Source organism: Hevea brasiliensis, chromosome 8 (assembly GCF_030052815.1).
Source record: "Hevea brasiliensis isolate MT/VB/25A 57/8 chromosome 8, ASM3005281v1, whole genome shotgun sequence".
Lineage (NCBI taxonomy): Eukaryota > Viridiplantae > Streptophyta > Magnoliopsida > Malpighiales > Euphorbiaceae > Hevea > Hevea brasiliensis.
Window position 1 is genome coordinate 22,768,901 of NC_079500.1, and position 10,340 is coordinate 22,779,240.

The 10,340-nt window shown below is 28.7% G+C and overlaps 2 protein-coding genes across 2 annotated transcripts; both read left to right on the top strand.

The window, feature by feature from the left end:
- Nucleotides 1-4,685: 4,685 nt before the first annotated feature.
- Nucleotides 4,686-5,398, top strand: LOC110656550 (protein RESTRICTED TEV MOVEMENT 1). The gene is made up of 2 exons (XM_021813381.2): nucleotides 4,686-4,853; nucleotides 5,081-5,398. The coding sequence occupies exons 1-2, from the start codon at nucleotides 4,686-4,688 to the stop codon at nucleotides 5,396-5,398; spliced, it is 486 nt and encodes a 161-aa protein (XP_021669073.2).
- A 3,096-nt stretch (nucleotides 5,399-8,494) lies between these two features.
- On the top strand, nucleotides 8,495-9,725 carry LOC110656522 (jacalin-related lectin 2-like). The gene is made up of 2 exons (XM_058152059.1): nucleotides 8,495-9,030; nucleotides 9,256-9,725. The coding sequence occupies exons 1-2, from the start codon at nucleotides 8,885-8,887 to the stop codon at nucleotides 9,644-9,646; spliced, it is 537 nt and encodes a 178-aa protein (XP_058008042.1). The 5' UTR covers nucleotides 8,495-8,884; the 3' UTR covers nucleotides 9,647-9,725.
- The last annotated feature ends 615 nt before the right edge of the window (nucleotides 9,726-10,340 follow it).

Consider the following 10,340-nt stretch of genomic DNA (forward strand, 5'->3'; position numbering starts at 1 on the left):
TAATGAGTTACAACTACCTAATGGTCTAAGTCTTCTAACATGATCCAAACACTTCATAACACTTCTTGAATTAAAAGAACATAGAAAAATAGATCAAATATCAATTAAAACCCAAGAAAATACAAGAACATACATAAATATACAATTTCCAAATTCTAGCAGATTGACGGTAGCAAGAAATCCAATTTTTTAAAAATAGTTATAAATGCCTAAAAATCATAAAAAAAAAAATTACAAAAGACAGCCTACATATCATACAAGATCATAAAATTTATAGATCAAACAAAACCCTAGCCGAATGGTCTACATAAGTCGTAACTTTTCTAAGTGACAGAATCGTACTACTTTTTTGTAAAATTCATAACTCATTAACCACAACAGATATGAATGAAAAACTAATTGGAAAAGATTCATAAGATTCTGAAGTTAATTTTAGACATTAGATTTACACAAAAATATTAAGGAACAAGGGAGATATGGGCTCCACAAGTCGGATATCCTGCAAATCAGATTTTATAGAAACCCTAACTTCAAACAGCCATAACTTACAAAATATTAAAGCTTTTTTAATGATTCTTAAGCCTAAAATTTTTGGAATTTCGTGTAGAATATGAATATAATTTTTATAAATTTTTTACAGATTCAGAAAATAAAGAAAAATAATAAAAATATGAGAGACAGAAACTAAACATGTGCAGAGTTGTGTATTTCCTCAAATTAAACATGATTACATGATCTATATGAACATAAAAAATAAATTGAAGACAAAGAGCATAGAATTAAAATATTGTGTGGCATAGATCTTGAAAAGAAAACAATAAAAACTGACCTTCCAGAAATCTTGTATGAAAATCTTCTTGAAGAAAATAAAACAATAAGGAAGAACTCAAAGAGTCTAAATTTCCTATAACTCTGAATTTTCTCTTCCTCTTTCCTCCCATCTCCCCCTTCTTCCCTTCTCTAGTAGGGTATTTATAGGGTTTTGGGAGCGATGTGTGATAGGGTTTGGAGTCTTAGGGTGATAAAGTTTAGATGAATTAAACAACTATGATTGCAGAATTCGAATAAGACTGGGATATGGGTGAGGTGTTTCAACCAATAGGAAGACAGGAAAAAATGGAAGGCACCAATAGGGAGTGAGAAAGAGGTGTGGTAGGGTTTGGAGTCCTAGTATGATAAAGTTCAGATAACTTAAATGACAAGGATTGATGAATTTTGATGAGACTGAAATATGGGTGAGGTGTTCCAACCAATAGAAAGAGAGGGAAAGGAGGTGACACTAATAGAGAGTGAGGAAGAGAGTGGGGTCAAGGAGGATTGATGAATTTTGATGAGACTGAAATATGGGTGAGGTGTTCCAACCAATAGAAAGAGAGGGAAAGGAGGTGACACTAATAGAGAGTGAGGAAGAGAGTGGGGTCAAGGAGGAGAGAGATATTTTGTTATTTTAATTTTTAGAAAATAATTAAATAGGTTCCATTTAAAATTCCTAACTAGGCTTTCTTAGGCCCATTGAGCCTAATTAAACTTAATTAGATCAATTTAAGAACTGCCCATATTAAATTTAAACAAAATAAATTTTATTTAAATTTAATTAAATTAATTTTCCCAAAACTTTATTATTATTATTATTATTATTATTATTATTATTATTATTATTATTATTATTATTATTATTATTTCAAGATCTTGCCACGAAATTAATAATTCAGCCCCATGCCTCCAATTACATCTTAAAGTCATATAATTTTTCATCATCGGGTTTCCCATGGCCTCAATACACATACTCATCACAAAATACGGGTCTACATAACATTGCAAGCTACAATTTCTTTGTCTACCATAGAGGCTGAATATATGTCCTTAGCAGAAGCAGTAAAGGAAGTTTTATGGTTACAAAGTTTGGTGGGTGATCTTGGGTTGATATAGAATAAGGTAACAGTGTTTCGTGACAGCCAGAATGTAATACATCTCACAAAGAATCAGATGTACCATAAGCGAACTAAGCATATTGATGTCAGATATCACTTCATTCGGGACATTGTATCTCAGGGGACTATAGTTGTGTAGAAAGTCTCTACACATGATAATCCAGCAGATATGATGACCAAGGGAGTCCCAGTAAGCAAGTTTAGGCATTGCCTAGACTTGGTTGGTGTTTGTAGTGCTCAATAATGCCCTTTGCAAGGGCATATGGCAAGATAGAGTGTTTTTGTGATTATTTTGTTGATGATAGAGGAAATTCAAGCCAAGGGGAAGAATTGTTATTTTTGTGGCTTTGAAATTTGGATATGTTTTTCATGGACCCGAATTGTAACCCAACTCGAAAGTTTCGCGCTGCGACCCAATTAGGATAAAAAGTGAGATCTATGGTGGTAGCAGAGGGCACGAGCCCCAGCGGTATGGATTGAGATATTTAGGAAATATCTGGGAAATACACTGGGGTTAGGGTTTGAGAGTTCTAATTGATTGTATCTTGCTCTTTTTCATCATAGTGAAACTTTTTCTCTTGTCTTGCCCGTGGACGTAGACCTTACGATTGAACTACGTTAAATCCTATGTTATTCTTCTTCTCTTTTTGAATACTATGTGATTGTGTGAGTTGTGTGTGTGCCTTAGATTTGCGTGCTTATTATAACAGTAAGGCTAAGCAGTGATAGCTTTGGTAAGAATTGAATTCTTTGTACCTTAAAAGTGGGTATGTATTTTGTTGGTAACTAAAGGTAAACTTAAGATCTTATATAAGTAGTTTTAATGAATCTAAGGAAGGTTCCCCAATTTCATTAATTGTTTTTAATTTGCTTGAGGACAAGCAAAGGTTTGGGTTTAGGGAAATTTATTACGCTCATTTCATATAGGTATTTTATGGTAGTTTTGCATCCATTTTGCTCTTATTATTTAAATGTTTTTAGCTCTATTTTAGCTCATTTATTAATTTTCATTACTTAATATTTGATTTTTGTAACTTTGGTATTTTTAATAGGTTTTTATGGTAAATTAAAGGTCAATGATACATTAGGAGATGATTTGGAAGAATTTGCAAGCTTGAAGAATGAATAAAAAGTTGAAGAAATTAAATTTTAAAATCCAAACTTACTGAAATTTGCTTGAGAAGTTGCTTGTTGTGTGTCATATTACACATTCTATTGCTTAGGGCATGTCATAAGTCAAGCAGGGCTGAATTCAAGTACTTTTAGAATTTTAAAAATTAAACATGCTAAGAATTGCATGAGATGTTACTGAAGATGTTGCTTAAGGCATGTCGCGTGCTTAAGGTGCAATTTGGGTCAAGCTAAAGCTCAAGCGTAGCAGAAATTCACTGAAAAATAAGAATTTGCCGAGATTTGCTGAAGAACCTCCTTAACCCTATGTTGTTAGGCAGTGCAATGCGTGAACCCTTCATTGAGATGTTGCTTAGGGTTAAGCAAATTTGTCAGCAGATACTCTGGAACATGAAATCACATGCTAACCTAGAATTTTTTTATACCTCATCTCCTATCCTATTCATTCACGTGTTAAGTACTATTAAGAGAGAGTGTTATTTGATTTAGCTTATATATTTGAATTTATAAGTATTTAAAATTTTAAATAGTTATGTGTTTGATTAGAGTACTTATAAGTGACTAATAAATAGTTAATGTGCTTAATAGAAAATAGAATAGAAAATAGCTTATAAACGCATTTATTATTAAAATGACTAAAAAATGATATTAAATGAAATTTATGATGAAATTATAAAAATTACATAAGGATAATTTAGTAAAATATTTGATCAAACTAGTTTATAAGCACAAGACTTAAAGTTGGCTCCACTAACTTTTTTTTTTTTTTTTTTGAAGTTTATAGGCTCAACTTATAAGCCCAAAAATTATTATAAACAAATTAGTCAATTTATTTTTAGAGCTTATAAGTTGGTTTCACTAGCTTATAAGTTAAAACTAACACCTCTAAATTATGTAGGGATAGATATAGCAAAGGAGGCTAGCAGATATTGATGTATGAAGTTATAGTTTGATTCTATATCATGAGTAAGAAACATTTAATTTAATTTAAAAGCCCAAACTTCATAAGGAGACATGTTGTAATTTCTTTAAAAACATTAATTAATTTTATCTAAATGAGATTTAATATGAAACTTCACAATTATGTAGAAGAATTAAGTAACATTCAATGAGAGGGAGATAATGGAAAAGAAAAGGAAGGAATAAAAAAGAAGTAGAGAGAAAGGAAGGGTAGGGAGCCCTAGATTGATGAAGGAGAGAGAGAATGAGAAAGAAAAATAAAGAAAGGAACAACAAAAAGAGTAGAGAGCAAGAAAAGTCAAGAGAGCTCTAAATTGATAAGAGAGAAAAAGCATGGGAAAAGATTTATATTCTTGCAGAAGGTGAAAATTAAATGAAAAGAGAAGGGAGAGACTGAAGAGGAAAATCAAAGAGAAAGAAGAGGATAGTTACAATCGGCAAGTCAATCATTGCTTCATCTTAAAAAAATTTCCCTTTTTTTCTTCTTTATATGAAATGCTATGAGATGAATTTTTCTTTGTCTTTTTGAGGATATGAGATGATTAATGATTTTGATCGTTAAGGAATTTTTCAGGATAATAAAGAGTTCATTTCGTTTTCGTTTAAACGAAATAGTGAGCTGCTGCTATCAAGATGATCAAGCTACAGGCTCTATCGACAAAAATGGACAGCGTCACTTTCTGGGATGAGAAGGGCCATGGTGAAATCTCCCAAATTTTCGTTTCTCATAATGAAGATTATATTAGTTGCATTCAATTTCAGTATGTTGAAAATGGCTCTTTGGTGCTTTCTCCTCCATATGGTGCACCTCACGGCCCCAATTTTTACTCTGTAAGCGCATATATCTGTTGGTTGGATTCAGTTTAAGGTTTTTGAAATTTTAATATATTTAATTATGTTCTTTTTCTTAAAAAAAAAAACATAAATAATTGATCGAAACTTTCTATATTTTTATATTTTATGTAATATTATATAAAATATATATTTTTCTTAATAAAAAGATGAACTGAAATACTTTTATTTTTGCTTCAATTAATTCTATTTGATTTTATTTGCAGTTTCAAATCAATTGCCCATCAGAGTTCCTCGTAAATGTGAGCGGTAAATACACCAACAATGGTGTCAGGTTAATAACATTTACTACCAACGAACGTAAGCATGGGTCATATGGTAACGACGGACCTCCATTTGGAACACAGTTACGTGAGTTCAACTTTGACATGGGAAAGAGGAAGCAATTTGGTGGGTTTCATGGATCATTCACTACGCAAGGACTCAAGTCAATTGGAGTATATGTCAAACCCACCACCACAACTGAGACTTCACCTGCTGAAATCTCAAATTCCGCATCGGATATTCGCAAGACTGGGAATTGAGAAAAGGCAAAGTTAAGCTGCAGTTGTTATAATGTTAATATATTCAAGAAAATTATCAAAATCTTGGATTAATTTGTATGGTACTATGGCCTAATATTGACCTTTGATAGTGTGATCTATATATGCTGGTTTGGAATTGGATGTTCCCTAATGAATGTGCATTCTATATTCGTTTGTTTTTATAATAAAATAAAATTTTATACTACAGAATCTCATGCAATTTCTTTAAACTCATACTTTATTCGTTAAACTGTTAATTACGAAATATTTATTAATTTAATGAAAAAAATAAATTTTTTTCATTAAAAAAATATAATAACTTTTTAAAAATCCAATAGACAAATTATTAGTAGCAAATTTTATTAAAGAATTGCAGAAATAAGTTACCCATTTATTATAGAAAATTGCAATAAATAATCTTTATAACAATTACTTTTTTCCATTAAGTTAATAAATTTTTCATAATTAATTATTTTATAGGAAAAAATTATTTTATAAAAATTATATTAAATGAATTATAAATTTATGTTAAATCATATTATTTTTTACAACAAAATCATTTTATATTGTATGAAACTAAATAACCATACATGAAAATATCTAACCCAACATCTAACCTATTGGGTTTTGGGTATAAAACCCAATAAGCATTGCCAATTTGAATAAATAAATAAATAAATAAATAATGATAAAATTCTTTTTCGTATGAAGATCCATAGGCCTAGATTAATAAATGGAGAGACTTCTTCATCTAATCTTTTTGTTAAAAAAAAAATTAATAAAGCAAAGTAACAAATTCTATATGTACCTAACCACGCTATTTCAAATTGAAGGCCTTGAGAAATGCAATAGAATAATTTGGAGGCTTTTAACATTCACCATTGAAAATAATGAGCTTGGCAGCCCCGACAATTCTTACTAGCTCTTTCCCATTGTTTTTGAGGAAATCAATTTAGCTGGTTAACAGTTAAAACAAATATAGTTAGTGCTTTTGACTTTTAATCAAACAATTGCAAATACTCGAATACACTGACTGTAGCTTATCAAATCTCGCAATAAATTGAAGGAAAATTATATTAACTGCTTGAAAATTAAGTACAAATCTAAAGAAAATTAAATTTAAGGCTTGAAAATTTAAATAACAGATAAAATAAAAATAAATAAACTATTAGAGTCTATGCTGTTGTATTGATAGATTGGTTGAGTAGGTCTTTTCCATAGCATTGCAGATATTATTTATAGCTGCACCTAATTGACCGTAACTTCTGCTAGCATGCTTATAAAACTGGACAGGACCAATTGGTCAAACCATTTAACCAAGAATCAAAACCTACTTCAATCCAATTTAACTCTAAAACCATATTTTGACCAAACTAGAATAAAATCTAGTGAACCGGTTGAGTAATCGACAAATCGAAAACGCAACCAATTTAAAACGAGTATTCCAGCTCAAACCGACCGTTCACGCTCAATAAAAAAAATTTTGCATGAAAAACTTGAACACGCAACATGAGTTTCTTTTGCGTATCAGTTACCATGTGAGTTACAAGTTACATTTGATATTCTTTTACATGACAACATATATTCCATTCAATAATTTATAATATACAATTATTCTTTTTATTATATTAATAAAAAATAATTAAAAATAAAAATTGAAAAGTTTTTAGTTTCACACATTTTTGTAATTTAAATAATTAATAGTGTCAATAATTTATTTTATTAGTATGTTAAATTGAATTATTAAATTATTTTTTATATAAAATATAAAGTATATAAAATTGTTTATACTTGTTATAGAATTTTAATATATTAATATTTATTTTTCATTAGTGTGAATAAATTTATTATTGTAAAATTTTAATTTTAAATATTTCTTTATTATAAATAATTTGATTTTATTAATTGAAATTTTATTTTTTTTTTAAATTTACATTTATAAAATTTATAAAACTTATTATAATAATTATTTATAAAATATATAAAAGTATCAATTATAATATATCATTATTATTATTTTTATAATATATATTTAATAACATATTGATTAAACCTTAAATTTTTAATTCTTTGCCTTCACCGGTTTAAGGATTGGGCTGGGTATGAAAATACCGTCCTCTGCAACTGCTTATAACTTTTTTTTATAATTTATGACCTGTTTGGTGATGTCGTTGGAATGGTTGTTAAGAAAATTACCTTTTTAAATATACTAGTTAGAGAGTATTAAAAAGTAATTTAAAATTAAATTTAATAAATTTTAATTATAAGAATTCTAAAATAACAAAATAACTTTTTGTAAAACTATTTTTTTTTAAATAACATTTAAAATTGTGTTTTCATTTAGAAAAATAGTTTCAGCCACCAAACACAATACCAAATAGACATTTAATAACTTCCCTTCAGCAATTAAAATCCACTACTTAATTAACTTTCAATAACCACCAAAATAATATCTAAATATTTATTATTAAAATTACTAAAAAAATGATATTAAATGAAATTTATGATGAAATTATAAAAATTACATAAGGATAATTTAATAAAATATTTCATCAAACTAGTTTATAAGCACAAGACTTAAAGTTGGCTCCCCTAACTTCTTTTTTTTTTTTTTTAGTTTATAGGCTCAACTTATAAGCCCAAAAATAATTATAAACAAATTATTCAATTTATTTTTAGAGCTTATAAATTGGTTTCACTAGCTTATAAGTTAAAACTAACACCTCTAAATTATGTAGGGATAGATATAGCAAAGAAGGCTAGCAGATATTGATGTATGAAGTTATAGTTTGATTTTATATCATGAGTAAGAAACATTTAATTTAATTTAAAAGCCCAAACTTCATAAGGAGACGCGTTGTCATTTCTTTAAAAACATTAATTCATTTTATCTAAATGAGATTTAATATGAAACTTCACAATTATGCAGAAGAATTAAGTAACATTCAATGAGAGGGAGATAATGGAAAAGAAAAGGAAGGAATAAAAAAGAAGTAGAGAGAAAGGAAGGGTAGGGAGCCCTAGATTGATGAAGGAGAGAGAGAATGAGAAAGAAAAATAAAGAAAGGAACAACAAAAAGAGTAGAGAGCAAGAAAAGGTAAGAGAGCTCTAAACTGATAAGAGAGAAAATGCATGGGAAAAGATTTATATTCTTGCAGAAGGTGAAAATTAAATGAAAAGAGAAGGGAGAGACTGAAGAGGAAAATCAAAGAGAAAGAGGAGGATAGTAACAATCGGCAAGTCAATCATTGCTTCATCTTAATAAAATTTCCCTTTTTTTTTCTTTACATGAAAAGCTATGAGATGAATATTTCTTTGTCTTTTTTTGAGGATATGAGATGATTAATGATTTTGATCGTTAAGGAATTTTCCAGGATAATAAAGAGTTCATTTCGTTTTCGTTTAAACGAAATAGTGAGCTACTGCTATCAAGATGATCAAGCTACAGAGTCTACTGACAAAAAAGGGCAGCGACACTTTCTAGGATGAGAAGGGCCATGGTGAAATCTCCCAAATTTTCGTTTCTGATAATGAAGATTGTATTAGTTGCATTCAATTTTAGTGTGTTCAAAATGGCTCTTTGGTGCTTTCTCCTCCATATGGTGCACCTCACGGCCCCAATTTTTACTCTGTAAGCGCATATATCTATTGATTGGATTCAGTTTAAGGTTTTTGAAATTTTAATATATTTAATTATGTTTTTTTTCTTAAAAAAAACATAAATAATTGATCGAAACTTTCTATATTTTTATATTTTATGTAATATTATATAAAATGTATATTTTTCTTAATAAAAAGATGAACTGAAATACTTTTATTTTTGCTTCAATTCAATGTTATTTGATTTTATTTGCAGGTTGAATTCAATTACCCATCAAGAGTTCCTCGTAAAGGTGAGTGGTAAATACACCATCTATGGTGTCAGGTTCATAACATTTACTACCAACAAAGGTACTTATGGGCCATATGGTAACGTCGAACCTCCGTTTGGAACAAGGTTATGTGAGTTCAACTTTGACATGGGAAACAGGAGGCAATTTGGTGGGTTTCATGGATCATTCGCTACGCAAGGACTCACGTCAATTGGAGTATATATCAACCCCGCCACCACACCTGAGACTTCACCTGCCGAAATCTCAAATTCCGTATCGGATATTCCCAAGACTGGGAATTGTGAAAAGGCAAAGTTCAGCTGCAGTTGTTGTATTGTTAATATATTCAAGAAAATTATCAAAATCTTGGATTAATTTGTATGGTACTATGGCCTAATATTGGCCTTTGATAGTGTGATTTATATATACTTGTTTGGAATTGGACGTTCCCTAATGAATGTGTATTCTATATTCGTTTGTTTTTATTATAAAATAAAATTTTATAATACAGAATCTCATGTAATTTCTTTAAACTTATACTTTATTCGTTAAATTGTTAATTACGAAATATTTATTAATTTATTGAAAAAAAATAAATCTTTTTCATTAAAAAAATATAATAACTTTTTTAAAATCCAATAGACAAATTATTAGTAGCAAATTTTATTAAAAAATTGTAGAAATAAGTTACCCATTTATTATAGAAAATTGCAATAAATAATCTTTATGACAATTACTTTTTTCCATTAAGTTAATAAATTTTTCATAATTAATTATTTTATAAAAAAAATTATTTTATAAAAATTATATTAAATGAATTATAAATTTATGTTAAATCATATTATTTTTTACAACAAAATCATTCTATATTGTATGAAACTAAATAACCATACATGAAAATATCTAACCCAACATCTAACCTATTGGGTTTTGGGTATAAAACCCAATAAGCATTGCCAATTTGAATAAATAAATAAATAATGATAAAATTCTTTTTCGTATGAAGATCCATAGGCCTAGGCTCACCCATCCTTTTAGATTTATGTAAGCCGGTTAGAGTCTGATGGTT